Genomic DNA, 19,458 nt, shown 5'->3' on the forward strand with positions numbered 1-19,458 from the left:
ACAGTGTTTACTGGTTCATCTAAAACAAGATACTTTTGTTTCTGTAGGTTTATATAACAAAGGATTTATTTATCTGGATGTACCAATATCTGATGACAGTTGTATAGCAGGTAAATATGTGCTAATATTTCTCAATGTTTTTTGAATGGCTGCTAGGTGCTGGGCACTGTGTGTCACCTGTTAAGTTAGACACATATCATTCTGGGATCTTTGATGTTAGAATTTTTCAAAGAAAAACATTTCTTCCTCATTACGTTGCAACTCATTGAGGTGGTTTTAGTTAAATTCCTTTCATTTTTATCTTTTGTTGGTGTAAGCACTGTATTAAAATAGTAGAAATCTGAGGTAAATTTCTCACAATCCTAAATCAAACCAGTGTTTTTGTACATTTATGTCACTTTTTAAACCTTGTTCAGTGCATAAGTTTCTACATATATTCAGTAATATCATACAATTATATGTTCTTCATTTTACATTATTTATTTATTTGTTTATTTATTTATGGCTGCGTTGGGTCTTCGTTGCTGCGCGTGGGCTTTCTCTAGTCGCGGCGAGCAGGGGCTACTCTTGGTTGCGGTGTGCGGGCTTCTCATTGTGGTGGCTTCTCGTTGTGGAGCACGGGCTCTAGGCACACGGGCTTCAGTAGTTGTAGCACACGGGCTCAGTAGTTGTGGCTCACGGGCTCTAGAGCACAGGCTCAGTAGTTGTGGCGCATGGGCTTAGTTGCTCTGCAACATGTGGGATCTTCCCGGACCAGGGCTTGAACCTGTGTCCCCTGCATTGGCAGGTGGATTCTTAACCACTGAACCACTAGGGAAGTCCTTGTTCTTCATTTTTACCTGACATATCTGTGTCTTATATTTTCATGTCACTACCATCTTTTTTATCTTTATCTCTTCCTCCCTTCCTCTTCACCCACCTCCCCAAGTTAAATCAATATTAAGACCCTTGTATATTTCAATTTAGTAAACCATTTCCCTATGCTGGTTGTTTAGATCATTTCCTTTTTTAAATATTTTATTCTTTTTTATTTTATTTATTTATTTATTTACCTCAGTGGTGATGTGGTTAACATTCTTGGACACATCCTTGGCTTTTTTTCCTCTAGATTAGATTTCTTACCAATTTATAGAAGCACTTGTTATATTAAGGTTATGTATTATAAGTGTGTTTTCCATCATATCTTTTAGGTATTATTCTTGTTTGTGATATATTTTACCATTCTAAGATATTGTGTAATCAAATATGAAGTGTCACAAAACCCCAGGGACCTTACTGTTAACAATGAGGGTTGGGGGCTTTTCACAGCACTACTTCCTCCTATCAGGTTATCATAGTCTAGTGTGTCCTGACCTGTATTTTTTATTTGTGTTACCATGTGTTTATGGCCAGGCCTTCCTTGTCTTTTTTTTTTTCTATAACTTTTTTTGCTATTTCCAGGTATTTTCTTTATTTTTATTTTTGTTAATGTATTTTTTGAGTAGGCAGTAATTATGATTATAAAATACTAAATTTACAGAAGAGTATAAAAAGTCTGCTTCCCATGCCTGTCCCTAACCAGTCAGTTCCTCTCTCAGCCGCCACTAAGTTTCCTCTATATTCTTCCAAAAACATACTATGCACATAGGCATATATGTATATATCCTTTTTTGTGTGGTTTTATTCTTACGCAGGTGGTGTATCCAGCTCATACTTTGCTTTTTTAATTATATGTTGCTACTATTCCATATCTCTTTATGTAGAGTTGCCTCATTCTTTTTGCCTAGATGTAAATTGTGTATTTCTAACCTGTTAGTGCCTTGTTTCTTTTTTTTTTTTTTTGCGGTACGCAGGCCTCTCACTGTTGTGGCCTCTCCCGTTGCGGAGCACAGGCTCCGGACGCACAGGCTTAGCGGCCATGGCTCACAGGCCCAGCCGCTCTGCGGCATGTGGGATCTTCCCGGACGGGGGCACGAACCCATGTCCCTTGCATCGGCAGGCGGACTCTCAACCACTGCGCCACCAGGGAAGCCCATTGCCTTGTTTCTTCATCTCTAAGATAGGGTATAGTTTTGAACAACTCTTAACATTAAGAGGATTAAGTGGAATTGTATATATAAAGTAGCTAGTAGTATAGTCTGGCACTTAGTAAGCGTTCAGTAAACATTTACACTTCGTATTCACACAGCTGAGAGTGTAGGAAAAGAATTAATTATATAAAAAATGGGATTACTAAAATATTTCTAAAAAGAAACCTTTGATCCTTAACAGTCCTTGGATGATTGGAAATATGGGTAGCACTAAATCAAAAAATGACATGAGCCAGAGCTGTAAAGTAGAGAGCCTATCCTGATGTATACATTGTGGTTCTTCACAGTGCCTTCTTTTTGACCACTTGAATTTTGTCTTATATCTCTCTGTTGGGAATAATTTAGGTTTTGGGTGCAGTTAGGTGGTGTTAGGGTTAGAGGACACAAGGACACCCAAATCCTGCTATGGCCTAGGCACACGCCTTCTTCCCACGATGTTTTCAGGGGAAGTGTGCCCACAGGGGAGAATGGCAAAGGAAAGCATAGTGCCTCTTTATTGTTGGCCAGGCAGAGCACTCTAGTAAAGTGGGTTAGAGCATCTGGACCAAAGAGGTGGAGAGAAGTGAGTATGAATAAATAGGTGGGGAGCATCGATCGGGCAGCCTCTTGTGTGGAAGGTCTTGACCCTCTTCCCATCAAGGAGGTTACAGAATAGAAAGCCCCAAAGAGCAAATTATACCAGTGATAAATGTGGCAGTCACGCAGATGAATTTCCCCTTTTCTCAGGATGGAGCAGGGATGATGTGGAGGGCAGAGAGCCAATACCTTCTGTCCACCTGGTTTTGGATAGCATGGTGACTTGCAGTTCTTGCTTCTCTGCTTTAGAACAGCCACCTGCTGCCCTAGACGCATCAGAAACACACCCTTGGCGGGCTTCCCCATTCTGGAGCAGCACCGGCGCCCCTGCCGTTCTACCAAGTCCATGCCTCTAGCACTTCTCTGCCTCAGTAACGCTGAGAGGTCCATGGGGATGAAATTACTCTTTGTAGGATTTATGCTCTGCCATAAGAGTCCACTCTGTGTAGACAGCATTGCATATGACCTTACTTTGGGAGTTTTAGGAAAACTTGCTATGGAGTTGGTAAAGTGAATCAAAAGCTGAATTCAGTCCCTAAGTTGGAGGTCTCTTTCAATTAGATGTTTGAATTAAACTTTCTTGTTTTATAAAATTATGTCACTGAGAAAAGTCTATTTTGTTTATTTTAGTTCCTCCTCTTGAAGGTTTTGTAATGAATCGAGTGCAAGGTGATTATTTTGAAACTCTACTCTATAAGATATTTGTTTCAATAGATGAGCATACTAATGTTGCAGAGGTAAGTATGATAGCATCTTATGAAAGAACTTAACCTCAAGATTATAAAATAAGTTTGTGTAAAGTAGATAAAATTATTTAATGATATAATTAAAATATTTTCAAAGTCCACCCATGGTTAGATCTTGGACCATTAATATACTTAAGTTCACTATTCTTAAGTTACTTCCTGCATATATATATTAAAATTTTTTTAGTTAATAGCTTATGAATGGGTTAAATAACTTTATATGACTTTATAATAAAAGCATTGTAGACAATTGACTGATCTGGAAATTTTTTTTATTTTGAATGAGACGAAATTACAGGCTAAGTAATTCAGTTGTTATGGTCACTGCCTGGATTTGTACTCCCCTAAGTGTCTTAGAGATATGGAACGAAAAAAATTCTGATTACAAAATTTATTCAGACTCAGTTATTAATAATTTAAATTTTTCTGATTATGGTCAAATGGTCTATTACAACTGTGTAATATGCTTATGATTCTTAGAACGTAAAATATTTTTAAAATTTTATTTTCCAGCTTGCAAATGTTCTTGAGATAGACCTATCCCTGGTTAAGGTATGTAATTTTTATACTCTCTTCACTTGTGATAGGAATACTGAATGGATTATAGATTTTTGTCTTGATACTGAGAAACAGAAGCAGTGAGATTCTTATTAGCTGTCAGAGGAAGTGTGCACAGTCGGGGTGCTTACAAAGATAGAGAAGAGCAAAATAAGAACCCTGAACCAGTATTCCATCCCAGGGAGTGAAAGCTGTACTCACAGGTCTGTGCCCACCAGAAAGCAGCCTGACTTGTGTCTTGTAGTGTCTTGTAGTGTCTTGTAGCAGTGTCTTGTAGTGAAGTCACAGTATTTTGTAATGAAGTCAGATAAGCAACAACTTCCGCTTCTTTGGGGGTGGATCTAGGGAGGCCCAGGCCAGACAGTTGGGAGCATTCCCTCTCCTACATATGTGAAGACTTTAGTGGAAGACTAGGCCTACTGAAAATTTTTTCTTCTAGTTATGGGATGAAAATGTTTGAGGCTCACTGTAAGCATAGTCCGTAATAGTTTTTTCTCTACAAACATTCTGAAGTCTAGTTTATTTCAGATGTTCATTTCCTTTATATTCCTTTCAGAATGCTGTGTCAATGTACTGCCGATTGGGGTTTGCCCATAAGAAGGGACAAGTAATAAATTTGGATCAACTTCATTCATCGTGGAAGAATGTTCCATCCGTAAACAGATTAAAGTAACTCATTTATTTAGTAGGAGAGTTTCTTTTTGAAAAAAGCATTGCTTTACATACAAAAATTTTACTTATTCAACCTGTCAAGTGAGGTGAACCATATATATATATTAGTGGTGGTTAATCTTGTGTGTGTGGTAATCTTTTTTAGAATTTGATGAAAACTAAAATGCTTTCCCCAGAGAAAAGCTCATACAATATTTTACATATAATTTTTAAACATTCCCAAATTTCCTGAAGCCTATCCATGGGTTTAGTTAAGAACCTTTTCTGTGTGTGCAGAGTATTTTGGGACTGTGTCTCAATTTGGGGCTTGAATGTAAGAGTGGATTTAGGTGGATGTTCATAATTTAAGTACTGACTTCAGTAGCTGTTTTTATATATGATCATTTATATGATTTTTAAAAAGTGAATGTATTCTTCATTAATAGGAGTACTTTAGATCCACAAAAGATGCTTCTATCATGGGATGGCGGGGAAAGTAGGAGTCCTGTACAAGAAGCTTCATCGGCTACTGACACTGATACAAATAGTCAAGAAGATCCAGGTTAGCAGTAACTCAGTTTGAGTCTGTCTGTAGATAAGCCATGTGTCTGCACATACACTCATAAAGCAAACTCTCCAGGCTTACAATTATTTTGTGGTTTGTTCTGGATTTCAGTCATTCAAAAGTAGTCTTTGAGTACTTACCCGTATGTTGGACCTTGTGGTAGATCTTAGGGGTATAAAATTGACAAGAATATGGTAGTTTCCTTCCAAAAACTAAGTCTGGAGAGTATAACCATAAAAACCACCACAGTGTGAGAAGCATTATGGTGCTTGTGGAGCGCAAAGGGGAAGAGCCCTCTTTCTGCCTAGAGAGGTTTAGGAGCCTTCATGGAGAAGATGATTTTTGGGTTGAGAATGAATAAGAGCGTGCCAGCTGACAAGTGCAGGAAGGCCATTGCTTGGGCTAAGCACAGAGGGAGGCAAAGCATAGTGGACAAGCGGGCTGCACGTGGTTTTGTGTTGGGAGGGGAGAGGGGCACACAACATGGGCTTCTGCTCCTACCCTAAGTAGCTCTGTTACCTGAGCCAGGTGACTTGTCTGTAGAGGTTAGGCTAGGTAGTCTTATTGATCTGACAGTGATCAAGTCTTGGTTTATTACTGGTTTTCAAAAAATTTACTACAAAAGTGAGTGCCTTTAAAAAAAATTTTTTTTTTGAACTTTAACTTTTTTTATCTCTGTTGGAGATAGGTGGGATTGGGACCTCTTGTGACTACAGTGTTACCTATATTATGTACTTTCTGATTATTAAATGAAGCTGAAATGAAATACTTTCTCATTCCAAATGATAAGCAAAGAACAGTTTTCACTTACTTGATTTTTAAACTATGATTTTTTTTCCCCCAACAGACACAGCCAGTATAAGCAGTTTGAGTTTGTCTACAGGATATACAAAGCGTATTGCATTCCTGTTTGACTCAACTCTTACTGCCTTTTTAATGATGGGAAACCTTTCACCAGTAAGTCACATTCTTGTTTAAATACGAAAATGTTTAAAATAAATATTAGATATAAAATAATTCAGTGCTTTTATATCTTTTTTTAAGTACTAGATTTTTTCCGGAAAATGCAGCTGCCTTTGTCTTATATTCCTTAGAGGAATGTCGGAACTTTTTAGTGAGGGCTACTTTTGTTATTAGAAAAATCAGCTCCTCACCCACCCTTAAGTTTAAATGTATTGGAAAGCGTAATATAAATCTAAGGGAAAACTACAACTTCTTAATAATAGGCTCAAATAAGGTACATTTTAGTTTTGTTTCTTTATTGCAGAACTTGAAAAGCCATGCAGTCACAATGTTCGAAGTTGGCAAACTCTCAGATGAGTCTCTGGACAGCTTTCTTATAGAACTAGAAAAGGTAAATCTAGATAGCTTATTATGGGATGTCAAGGCATTTGCAATCTTCTCCTGCTTGATAAAACATCAGTTATTGATTATGTAGATTTTTCGTATATTCTTGTTCACTGCTACCTCATTGCACTGTAATACCATGGCAGGCATTTAGGCTTAAACATATTGAGCGGATGAATGAATTTTGTGATTTAAAAACAGTGATTTGTCTACCTCATCTAAGCTGTTAGCATAATTTGATATAATGAAGAAATCTTAAGTCTATGTGTAATTTTTTAAATTGCACTTTTCTAAAGTAGCCTTTAACTTTTTTTTTCAGTATGACTCTAAGATCTACTCTTAAGCAATTTTATTTGAAGTTTTTGTTCCACTTATCTTAAATCTGGAACAGTGTCCCTGGGTATCGTGTTTATGTCCACTCTCACTACCGCTTTTAGCATCTTGAAGACTTCAGCCATATTTGTTCTTAACTGTCTTTTTCCTCATGAATACAACCTAGTTTTCCTTAGCTCTAAATCTTGATTGCCCTTTTGGTGTTTTTCATTCCCTGGATATTTTATTCTGCTCTCTGCACTTCTTTATGCAAGCAGTTTGTGTGCCTAATCTATTCTTTGACTAATAATTTTGGTAACTTTTGTGCTTTAGTGGTGAACTCATGTATGTTTAGAGAATTTTTTATGATTTTGTACTTCCTTTACATCTCAGAAAAGAGACTTACCATAACATTTTTTTCCACTCCCCCTTCTCCATAGGATTTTTACTTTTTTAGTGCCCGAGATAATCCTTGTTATTAATTTGTCTCTTTATCTTTTATCTTCATATTTTTATTATTTCCTCAATACTTTTAATATCTTGTTTAACCCTATATCTTATTGTGTATCATCTTTTGCCAGTAAATTTTTTATATTTAGCACATTTTAACGTGTTTTCCTGATTTTTATTTTTCTCACCTCAACTAGTGTTTTATCATGTATAGCAAATTGGAAGATCCCTTTTACACTTTATATATCTGTATTCTTTTCTACCACATAGTCATTCTTGGGAAAGCCCTTTAGTCTGAAGTTTAGTTTAGTTTTTTTGTTTGTTTGTTTTTGCGGTACGCAGCCCTCTCACTGTTGTGGCCTCTCCCGTTGTGGAGCACAGGCTCTGTATGCGCAGGCTCAGCGACCATGGCTCACGGGCCCAGGCGCTCCGCGGCATGTGGGATCATCCCGGACCGGGGCACGTACCTGTGTCCCCTACATCGGCAGGCGGACTCTCAACCACTGCGCCACCAGGGAAGCCCTGAAGTTTAGTTTTTAAAAATAGTTTCTTAGCTATTTTTTTAAGCTTCATCTTGATTAATCAGTTGATCTTATTAATTTCATGCAAATCTAATTTCGTTATTTCCCCCTGTAGACCTTTCCTTCTGTTTTTTGTGGTGTTTCTGGAATGTGTATGTTTTTACATATTAAACAGGTGACTGACTCAGTGTCAGAAGAGCATACCTGTAAAGCCAGTGAAGGCAGGAGTTTTGTCCGCCACTCTCTCCTTACATCCTAGAGAGGTCATAGCACATAATAGGGACTCAGTGAATCCTTGTTGAGTGATTTTAAGCTGTATGTTCAGCAGTGTTGAACAGCTGTGTTGAATCACGTATGCCATTGTTCCTTGCAAAGTTGTGAACAGGGTGATAAGATAATGGCATAATTGGTGACCATGGATTGGAGTACTTTTCTGGATGAAACAGAATATATACATCTTGGAGTTTTTAAAGCACCTTATTTGAATCATATATGGAACATACAACGTATAATGGTACAATTCAGCATTACTTCGTTGCTGAAGTTGTTGGTTTTACTTGCTGGGGTAATTTCTGTCATCTTCAAAGGTATAGTCACATGGAAGCCCAACCACGATTGGGGTTAATATTTGTTTCAAAACCGCCTGGGCAAATTTTTGATTTACTGATTTTAAATATCTTAATATCTCTACTGTATGGTTATATACTAGAATGAATGGCATGAGAGTGGTTTTTGTTGCAAAATTTGTTTTCTCTTGGTTTAGGTTCAGAGCACTGGTGAAGGAGAAGCACAGAGATACTTTGATCATGCACTCACTCTGAGAAACACAATATTGTTTCTGCGTCATAATAAAGATCTAGTTGCACAAACTGCACAGCCAGACCAACCCAATTATGGTATGATAAAAATACTTGATTTTGAAGACATGATCCTGTGGAACTTCTTTCTAAGAAGTTAAACAGGTCATGCTCACTTATTTAATCATCACTTATTTAAAACATTTTGTGTAGATAGCACATTGAATTTATAACTGTTGGCTTGTTCTGTGAATTTCTTTACTCGTCAGCTGTTCCTTACCTTGTTTTACTGTTTCTCCTCTTTTATGTGCCACTGACTTTTTGTAGTACCTAAATTTGTTTAGTTACCTACAAAAAGAGTTGGAGTGTTAATTTGTTTAAGTAGCTGATGGGATATAGAATAGGCATTTGTTTTGAGAGATGGACAAATGCCAAAATTTATTTAGGAAGCATGAAATATCAAGAATGAAAGATTCGTTATATAAAGATAATAAACAGGGTCTTCCTATTCAAATGCTGCTATAATAGTTACTAAAGTATTTTACTTTGAAGAATAAAAAAGGGAACAGATAACCTCATTTCAAAGAGTTAAAGAAAGAAATGGAAGCAGTTTTAATCTATTGATGAACTCTAATGTGGCTCTTGCCCTGGTGTGCTCTCTCAGTTTCGTGGTGGAAAGGGGTTCCCGAACTTTAGTTGAACTGATGGTATTAGCTCCTAAATTGTGGAATGGCGCCCAGGAGTGTGTGTTTTTAAAAAGATGCAACAGCTTGGGCACCAGTGTAAGAGCATTACACTGTGAATGTAATTACATTGTGAAGTCTTCGGACATTCACAGGAGTTGCATTTTGGGACACTGAATTCTTAGCACCAGTATCACATTTAATTTCACTTATTCTTTCATTTACCTAAAAGTTCTGTTTTCTGGCCAAGAGCCATCATTTTCTTAGTCATATCCATTTTCATTCTACTGCTTTCATCAGCATCTGGCTTTCTTTTCAGCTCAACTAAAAAAATTTAGGGCAGAATCACTTGTCACTTTACAAGAGTTGTTGCAGAGGAGAGGACAAAGATGCTGGGTAGTTTAGCTGAGTGAGGTTAGACACACTTAGTACCTAGTGACTCACTTCTTCAGCCTTGGGGTGTTTGGTTCAGAGTTGTGCTTTAGCAGTATTACAAATGCTTCCATGCTGGAGCTCTTTCTGAGGTTATTCATAAACAGTTGAAACTGAGAATATTAAATCACCAAACACCAAGAGTCTGAAGCACTTATTGATAAGCATTTGTTGATAGTAACCATTTTTTGGTTACCAAATATTAGATCTTGTGACCTAACAGTGAGTGGCACAGTCTTAAATATGTCTCTGGATGTACAAATCCTGGAATTTCTGGGACTTTTTAGTGACTTATCGAGATAATGGGTTAGAATATTTGAACTATTCTGTTATAGCCATCTTTTACTGCCAGTCATAGAGTGCAAGAATATTAGTGCTAGTGACCAGCCAGGGGTAACTCAATTTATAGGTAAAGAAATTGAAGCTTATCTTGGTTAAATCTCCTGCCCATTTAGTCATTAAAACCCATATAGTTAGTAAATGGAAGAGCTGGGACTTGAATCCATGTCTCTTGAATTTTTTTCCTTTGCTCTGTTCCTTACATCATCTTCTCTTGAACACTAAGGTTTTTATTGATTTATTCATCAACAATTTGTTGTTTAATAGGTTGGGCTAAACTTTGTTTTTCACCATGAATAGTCTGTGTATCATCAACTAAGTTAAATGGTAAACCTAAACCTATCCTGTGTGAAAGTAAAGTATAATTCTAACCTTTAAGGTATGTTTAATAGTTGACTATTTCTGGAGCTTAGAATAATTGATATGGCTCCAAAGTTAAAATGTGATTAACTCCTCCCTCCCCATGAGACCAAATGGGCAATTGTTTATGAAGTTTCATTCTTTTAACCAGCCTTTCTTAACTGGGGCTCCTCATTAGAACCACAGAACACAGATGATTTAAGTGACTGTTTCTCAATTTTTCTTATAATGGCGTATAACTAGTACCATTCTAGATTCATAGAAAAGAAGGTCATTCATTCCAGATAAAGAATAACTTTTTAGGGCATTAGGGCTTAATATTCTCCATGTTGAGAAAGGTAACTTTCTGTAGGTGCCAGGAGTGATAACTTACTCGTTTTTAAACAAGAAATTCTATAGTATTGGTGTTTAAGCATCTTGTTTTGAGTAGCAAGAATTTTTTTTTACGTCACTAGTAATTTGTAGTTTGAGTGTATCATGTAGTACTTGGTATTCACTGTAAAGCAAAAAGTCTTCTGATACTGTCATAGAAACAAACCTCTGATATGTGTGAAAAAGACTAGTTTCTTAGTAATCTTTTGGTTTTAGACAGCATGAGGCACTGCTTAAAAAACAGAAACAATGTGTGGTCTAACTTTTTTTCATTATTTCTAAGCATAATTTTTTTTTCCAGGTATCTTTGTCTTTAAAAAAGATCTCTTTTCCCTAGGATCAGTACAAGTGAGACCTTAAAGCCACTGTTTGTAATTTGTCAGTCTAGTACTATGAAATGTTTAGAAATTAAACCTCATCTGTAGAAAAGCAATCACAGTTGTAAAAACTTTGTTTTAACCACCATCAACTCTTTAGACTTCCTTCCATATCCTAGTATTCATTAAATATTTTCTATACTTGGCATTGACAATGTTGAGTTTTACCTGAAGCTTCTAACTCTTTTGTGTTTCAGAAAAGGGCTTACTGCAAGGACCCACCCTTTCTCATATAACTTAGTTAAGATCACAGGCACTCCCCTTGTTTATCTCTGAGAGGCCAGACGCAGACAGACCCTCCAAATTCCCTTTATCTTTTTAGAGAGCAGTAGGACTGGTATTTTCCAGAAGGATTAAGAATGGGAACACTTAAAATCAGTTGCATGCTAAGTGAGTTCCTGCTTTATGGACTACAGTTTAGGCACATGTTTCTAAATGAGGAATTCTTGCCCTTCTGGTCAATTCAGAACTTGGCTGCAAAGTTTTTATGGAGATTGAAAATTGGGGGAGGGAAGGATACAGCTTTCCCATGGCACTTAGGCTTTCATAAGATGCCACTGCCATGATGGAGAGGAAGTAAGATAAAGCAAACATTTTTAAAGTATAAGGTTAGCCTGAAGAAACACCAGTAGAATAAAGACTTTCAGCTTTAAGTCTTAAAGAGTCTTATTGGTCTCCTAGGAAATAAAGTGCTTTATTTATTTATTTTATTTTTTAAAAATTTTTTCCCGGTACGCGGGCCTCTCACTGCTGCGGCCTCTCCTGTCGCGGAGCACAGGCTCCGGACACGCAGGCTCAGCAGCCATGGCCCACGGGCCCAGCCGCTCCACGGCATGTGGGATCCTCCCGGACCAGGGCACGAACCCGCGTCCCCTGCATCGTCAGGCGGACTCTCAACCACTGCGCCACCAGGGAAGCCCTAAAGTGCTTTTTAATAGAGATATTCTACCTTATTAAAAAAATTTAAATCTCAAGGCAGGTATCAGTGTTTCATCTTAGACTCTTTTTTTTTCACATTGTCAGTCTTTCATTCTATGTATGTGGTTGATCATAATTCAGGTTTTCCTCTGGATCTCTTGCGCTGTGAAAGCCTTCTTGGGTTGGACCCTGCAACTTGCAGCAGAGTTCTAAACAAAAATTACACACTGCTTGTTTCCATGGCTCCTCTCACCAATGAAATCCGGCCTGTCAGCAGCTGCACCCCTCAGGTAAAGACTCACTGGGAAGCTCACTCTGCTGCCATTTCATCCTTCCTCATGGCGACTTGAAGGAGAGGTTTATCAGTCTTATTGTATTAATTCTCAATTTGTAGATAACCAGATATTAACATCATCAACTCAGAAAGCAGTTTTGTATTTTTTTGCTGTTGTAAAATGTTATGTTCAGTTTGTGAGGTATAATTGGTACATTTTATATATGTATTATCTATTGACTAGTGACACATTCAGTTAAAATTTTCTTCTTGAATGCAGGATTTTAAAGAAAATGTTTTTGGCTGCTCTGAGAAGGAAACCTGGATTACCTTGAGGGATAAGATAAATTTAATTAGGAAAAATGAAATATTTTGGAAGTGGGGCTGTGATGCTAAATAAGCTGAAAAGAAAAGATTATGCTTGAAAGCTAGAACTCTAGTTATCTGTAAAATCGTGAAAATGATTGCTGGTCTTTTACTTTTTAAAAATAGATCAGTTGCGTTTGTTTGTATACTTAGCAAGGCCATTGTGACATGTACCATTTTCAAAGAGTGAGCTTTGTGCTCTGTTCTTCAGTGCTACATCCTTCTTGGTTTCCTAGATGTGCTAGGTTTAATGGTGTAGAAGAAAGGAAGGGATTCTTGTACCAGGATGATTTTGTTGCCTGTGCTGATCTAGCTGCCTCAGTGCGCCCACTCCCCCCTTACCCCAGTTTTGTCCTCTGTTAAGCAGGAGTGATTGTAGATTTGCAGCCCCCCCCCCAAACACACGCGCGCGCACACACACACACACACACACACACACACTTCCTTCTGTTCTTTAACACAGCCTCTGGTCATAGTAGGAATCCATGAACTGAATGAATGGATGAATGGTAAGATGGATGGAAGGATACATAGTCCCTTTTGAGAAAAATTATTAATGATTGTAATAACTAACACTTTGATACAGAGCTTGTTATGTGCTGCCAGGTACTATTTTAAACCTTTAACAATGTCCTTAAGAGATAAGTATTTTGTTACCATGTTACAGATGAGCAAAATGAGGCACAAGAGCGCTTAAGTAACCTTAGGTGATAGGGCTGAGGGGATGAAGCCAAGATTCAGACTTAGGCCATCTACTCCAGAGTCCATTCTCTTAATTGCAGTGATAAGCCATGCTTTCTCAATTCCAGTGTAAGTTTGAAACTGTTTGAATGGATCCTTTAAAATTTATCTTCATAAAGATAATAGGAGTTAACACTTACATGAGGCATTAGCTTTAAGAATATACTTGGTCATTTGTGAAATTTGGCTTCTTTAGATAAATATTTACAACTTTATCTTACCTGTTTTATGATTTTAGCATATTGGACCAGCTATCCCAGAAGTCAGTTCTGTCTGGTTTAAACTGTACATTTACCATATCACCAGGCAAGGACCACCATCTCTTTTGCTGTCCAAAGGTACAAGACTTCGAAAACTGCCAGATATATTCCAGGTATGTTGAATGAGGTTTTTTTAAAAATCATTTTTAAGGACGATAGAAACTGGTAAGCAGTATCATAGATAACTTTCTTAATTTTCTTTGTTTGTTTCTAAATGCTATGCTGTGTTTTATTCATTTCTTTCCCATAGGGTTATGATCGATTACTAATAACTTCTTGGGGTCATGATCCTGGGGTTGTTCCTACATCAAATGTGCTCACGATGTTGAACGATGCCCTAACACATTCGGCAGTTTTGATTCAGGTACAGTTACCTTATTTGAAACAGTCAGTTTTGGATTTTTATTTTAAAGATCATAATTTGTCTAGCTTTCTGCTGAGTCGCAATCAGACATCAGTAATTTGACATTTGTAAAACTGAAATGTAAGGAAACAGAGATGTGTGTTTTAGTCTTGGCCTTTGTCTAGCAGCTTGGGAGTGGTGGAAACAGCAAAGGCTTTGAAGTTAGACCCAACCTTGAGTTTCAGCCTCATCTTTTGCTACCTGTGTGGCCCTATTTTTTTTAATAGTAGCCTTAGAATAGAGATGCAGTTCACATACCATATTCCCCAATTGAATTCAGTGATTCAGTGGTTTTAGAGTATTCACAGATGTCTACAGTCAGCACCATACTCAATTTTACAACATTTTTCTGGACCTTTAGTTCTCACTCCCCTATTCCACGTTCACCACCACCACCACCCCCCCCACACCGCCCCAGCAAGACTAATGTACTTGCTGTCTCCCTAGAATGCCTGCTTGGGGCATTTCAGATACATGGAATCACATAATATGTAGTCTTTTGTGACTAGCTTCTTTCCTGTTGTCAAGGTTCATCATGTAGCATGAGTACTGCATTCCTTTTTATGGCCAAATAATATCCCCTGTACGACGAAACACATTTTGTTTATCCGTTCATCAGTTGATGGACATTTGGATTGCTTCTACCTTTTGGCTATTACGAATAATAATAATCACTGTTATAAACATTTGTGTACAGGTTTTTGTGTGGATATGTTGTCATTACTTTTGAGTGTATCCCTAGGAGTGGAAATGCTGAGTCATATGGTAACTCTGTTTAACTATTTAAGGAACTGCACCATTTTACAGTCCCTCCAGCACTTGGTATTATCTGATTTTTTTATTGTAGCCACCCCAGCAGGTGTGAAGTGGTGTGTAACATTTTAGAGATACTCCTCTTATACTTAGTTTCCCATCTGCAAAATGGAGATGGTAATATCTACTGTGTAACAACAAAAAATAATAGTGACAGCTAATGCCAAGGTAAGCATTTTTAGCCTTAGGATTGTTGAGAGAATGAAATGAGAAGGTGTGTATGAAGTGTGTAGCACACTTTCTGGTATGTAATAGGCTCTTTGTAAAGATTTCATTAATTCATTGAACTAACAATTGTACTTGCCTTACAGAATTAGTAATTCTGTACTAATTAATGTGCATATACAAATAAGATGTGGTCCCTGTCTTCAAGAAACTTAAAGTCTGGTGGGAAAAGTTGCATAAGCAGTCACTTCCATTTTTTTGCTGAGTGCTAAAGAGAGTTATACAGTGCAAGCATTAAAGAGAAGTATCTTTTTAGCCTTGGAACAAGGACAAAGGCTTAGGGAAAGCTCCTTAGAGAAAATGAGACCCAGGCTAAATAGAAAAGGCTGATTTAGAGGAGAGCGAGGCCAGGCAGAGGGGTCAGCATGAATAAATCTCTGGGTAGAGATTTTTTTTTTCTTTTTCTTCATAACTATTTCCCTGGTGCCCAAAAATAGTGCCTGACTCGTAGAAGTTGCTCAGTGAGTGTTTGTTGAATAAATGAATAGGAATACGAAGTGGGAGCATGTGCTAGGGCCTATAAGCTGTTATGTAATTTTGAGGGGTGAGCTGAAGTATGATGGAATGGTGGTCAGAGATGAGTCTGGAGAAGTAGGCAGGCCCTGGACGGTAGTGGACCTTAACTGTCCCAATGTAGTGCTTAGACTTTCCCCTTTAGATTGATGGCAGCCAGTAAAGGGTGCTGAGCAGGGGATTAACATGGTCAGTTTTGATTTGGAAGATCAGCCTGAAGACTGTTGAGAATGGCTGGGTGGGAGAAGACAGGATTAGGATTCAGTGTTGGAGACCAGATAAGAGATGAGGACAGCCTAGGTCACGGAAGTGGTAATAAGAATGAAAAGGAAGAATTATTACAAATATAAAATAAATAGAATTGATCAGATGTCTGAGATGGCTGTGGGAAGAAGAAGAATGATTGCTGAGGTACTTGGCTTTTGAAAGTGGAAGAATGATGACAGCACACAGAGCCGGTTTATGGGGGCAGATGAGGTGGTATGTTTTGGGCCTGTGGGACATTTGGGTGGTGGAGATATTTAGGAGGTAATTGAAATTATTCTGAAATTCAAATGAGAGCTTGAACAGGAGAGATTGACTTGAGTGTCAGCATCAGCACGTGGATGGTAGTAGAAACCGTGAGACGATGCATTAGCCAGCCAGGGCAGACATGAAGTAGGGGTGAGGGGAGATACACAGTAGAGTGGGTTAGACATGGACTGAAGGGTCAGTCTGCCTGAATTCACATCTTGATTCCACCACTTATTGGCAATGTTGGGCAAGTTAAATAACCTCCTTGAACTTCAGTGACTTCACCTGCAAATTGGAGATGATAACAGTTCTTATCTTTATACGGTTGTTGAAAAATGACTGAAATGGATGATCTACGTAAAAATGCTTTAGACCATTGTTTAGCACGTCGGAAGATCTCAAAAAATGTTCGCTGTGGTGGTGGGAGAAGAGTAAGAGGAGTTTTAAAGTGTCGTTAAGGAGTTCTGCCTTTGCTAAAAAAGAATGCCTCTTTTATTAAATCTTATGGAAAAATTCACCTTGCTGGAACTTAAAACACAACAAAATTAAGATTTTGATTAAAACCATGCTTTTATAATAGCCATCTTGTTTAGGGTTGAAATCATAAATGTATCAGTGGAATAGAAGCAAGATGTCAGAAATATATTCAAGTTGTTATATGAACCAAATAAATGAATGTGATTTTTTTCCCTGAAATTATTTTTTTTCTTTTATGTCACGGTATCTTGAATTTGAATAAGGTATGGGTCTCTTTTAAAGGGAAAAAATGTATAGATCCCCAGTGTTAAATTTTCTATTATAACGATTTGAAATACATGTAAACATAAAATTAAATTCCTCATGCTTATCATTCTTACACAACTGCAAAGCCAAAGTGAATTTAGGAATTAAATATGAAAAACTAACAAAATTTAAATGAACAACACTAATTGAGTGTGATGGGTGAAAGTAAATTATTATTTGTAATGTGGGACTGGCGTGGTTAGACTCATAGATTTTTTTCAATTTAACTTTTGATAGTAAATTCACATGATTCAAAAATAAAACACTATTAAAAGATGCACAGAGAAAAGTATCACTGCCCTTCTAACACTCTACCCAGTGCCCACTCCCTAACTCTTCTCCAAATCAGACAACCACATTAGTTTTTGCTGTACCCTTCTAGAATTTCTTTTTTTGTGTGTGTGTGTGTGGTACGCGGGCCTCTCACTGTTGTGGCCTCTCCCGTTGCGGAGCACAGGCTCTGGACGCGCAGGCTCAGCGGCCATGGCTCACGGGCCCAGCCGCTCCGCGGCATGTGGGATCTTCCCGGACCGGCCCACAAACCCATGTCCCCTGCATCTGCAGGCGGACTTTCAACCACTGCGCCACCAGGGAAGCCCCTAGAATTTCTTTATGCATGTACAAGCGGTTACACACTGAGATGCCCCATGCTTTTTCCACTTAGCAGTTGGAACTTTCCATTTCACTTTGTAGAGAGCTTGCTCTTTTTTGCAGCTGCATTGAAAATACATACATTAATTTATTTAATCAGTCCCCTACTGACAGGCATTTTGGTTGTTTCCGATCGTATATAATTATGATGTTGCAGCAAGTAATTTTCAATATATGTCATTCGGTGCAGGGTTTTGAGATTTACATTCCTAATCCATGGCATGCCAGGTTATCATGGGGATCCTCCACCACTTTTCTCTCTCAGCGCTGCAGCTGACCCTTGTGTGAGTGCACTTGATCTCATTAAGGCTTCACTTGGCTGACACCAGATTTACCTGTTTTTTCATTAGCCCATACACTCAATTTGATACACATTGCCTTAATAGGTTAATATAGACTTCAGATTGTCTTTACTGAGCTGGAGAAAAATAGAAAATTGTTGAGAGCATTTTGATGGAGTATTAATGTGGAATACACCATCACGAGGCACAGTCTTGTTTATCGTTTGAGTGTCTACTATTGGAAATACAGGTTTCGCGTATACCTTTCAACTTGTGTTTTTTCGTGTTTAGGGACATGGTTTGCATGGGATAGGAGAAACTGTCCACATACCTTTCCCATTTGATGAGACAGAACTACGAGGAGGTACCTGAATTTTGAGTTGTATCCATTTGACTTCTTTATGATTAATCTTGTCCACAATTTGGTGGAAACATAGCAGGAAGTAAATTCTTAAAATTTTTAAGTTCTAGGGTCTTAAAACTATTCTGCTTTTAAAGAGTATTGGCAAAAGGTAGTTTTCTGTCATGTGCCTGTTCCTACAAAGAACTAATAGAATAAGACTCATTTAGGACCTAGGCCTAGAAGGAATACTAGTCTGTCTTGGCGATGAAGAGACTAAGTAGGTAGCTACGTAGATGGAAGACTAGGTTTTATGTATGTTGGGCCTTTTAGTTTCCTTTTATTGTTTATTTATTTGGAGGTTGGGGGAGAAGACAAGTCATAGGGAAGATTTTACGCTTAGAAAGTTGATTTTTTCCCCCCCAGTGTTACATACTGGTTTTTTTCAGGGGCTTTTATGGACACTAATGAACATTTCTATACTAACTTACAGTTTACAGAGAAGTTGCATGTATTTCCTGTTTCAGCATTTTTTTTTTACAATAACAAATTTTTTAAAAAAAACTTTTATTAATGGTCAATGTGTTTTGATTTAAGTTTGTGCTATAGTATTAGAAGCCCCAAATCTAGAGTCATTGTGTAGAGAAAATGAGAAAACACTAATTTACTTTTTAATTAATTAAAAATTTTTTTTACATTTTATTTTTCCTGTTAGAGAGGACTTGAGTGAATAGCAAAGTCTGAGCTAAATTTAGCGGGTTCGAATCAAGGGTGAAAAGCCTGTTTAATGTTATCTCTTTTTAGAATTGTGAGCTACAATACATTTGATGAAAGATGCCTGGAGAATTTCTATAAATGCAAAATCATTCTTCCTTTCGTTTAAATATACCTTTCCTCTGTTGAATATTAAGAAAGTATGTATATTCAAAAGAAAAATACTCTCTGATTAAAACTTACGTATATTTATATAGCACTTGTGTTTCCTGCTCCATGCAAAACTTTCATTCTCTAATCTGTTGTTCTTGTTCTTAGAATATTGCTTGGAATTTTAGAGAGCAGGGAATCGTTCAAGTAATTTAACTTAATTCATATAAGAACTTTTCTTCTAAAATGTTAGTCACTAATGACCCTCCTCGCCCAAAGCAGGGAAAAGGAAGAAGATTTTTATAAGTATTTTTTCTTTTCCACATGGCTAGGCTGCAAAAGGCTCACATTTGAAATT

At 37.5% G+C, this 19,458-nt stretch overlaps 1 protein-coding gene across 2 annotated transcripts in view; it reads left to right on the forward strand.

Moving 5' to 3' along the window:
* The window catches only part of FAM91A1 (family with sequence similarity 91 member A1), a 42,863-nt gene that overhangs the window by 13,056 nt on the left and 10,349 nt on the right, over nt 1–19,458 (forward strand). For both annotated transcript variants that reach the window (XM_059995160.1, XM_059995161.1), the window contains 12 exons: nt 48–110; nt 3,276–3,382; nt 3,905–3,943; nt 4,506–4,618; nt 5,047–5,162; nt 6,013–6,122; nt 6,433–6,519; nt 8,559–8,691; nt 12,215–12,363; nt 13,693–13,827; nt 13,965–14,078; nt 18,188–18,260. In XM_059995160.1, the coding sequence (XP_059851143.1) occupies nt 48–110; nt 3,276–3,382; nt 3,905–3,943; nt 4,506–4,618; nt 5,047–5,162; nt 6,013–6,122; nt 6,433–6,519; nt 8,559–8,691; nt 12,215–12,363; nt 13,693–13,827; nt 13,965–14,078; nt 18,188–18,260 (1,239 nt within the window). The remainder of the gene's footprint in view (nt 1–47; nt 111–3,275; nt 3,383–3,904; nt 3,944–4,505; nt 4,619–5,046; nt 5,163–6,012; nt 6,123–6,432; nt 6,520–8,558; nt 8,692–12,214; nt 12,364–13,692; nt 13,828–13,964; nt 14,079–18,187; nt 18,261–19,458) is intronic.

Source organism: Delphinus delphis, chromosome 17 (assembly GCF_949987515.2).
Source record: "Delphinus delphis chromosome 17, mDelDel1.2, whole genome shotgun sequence".
Lineage (NCBI taxonomy): Eukaryota > Metazoa > Chordata > Mammalia > Artiodactyla > Delphinidae > Delphinus > Delphinus delphis.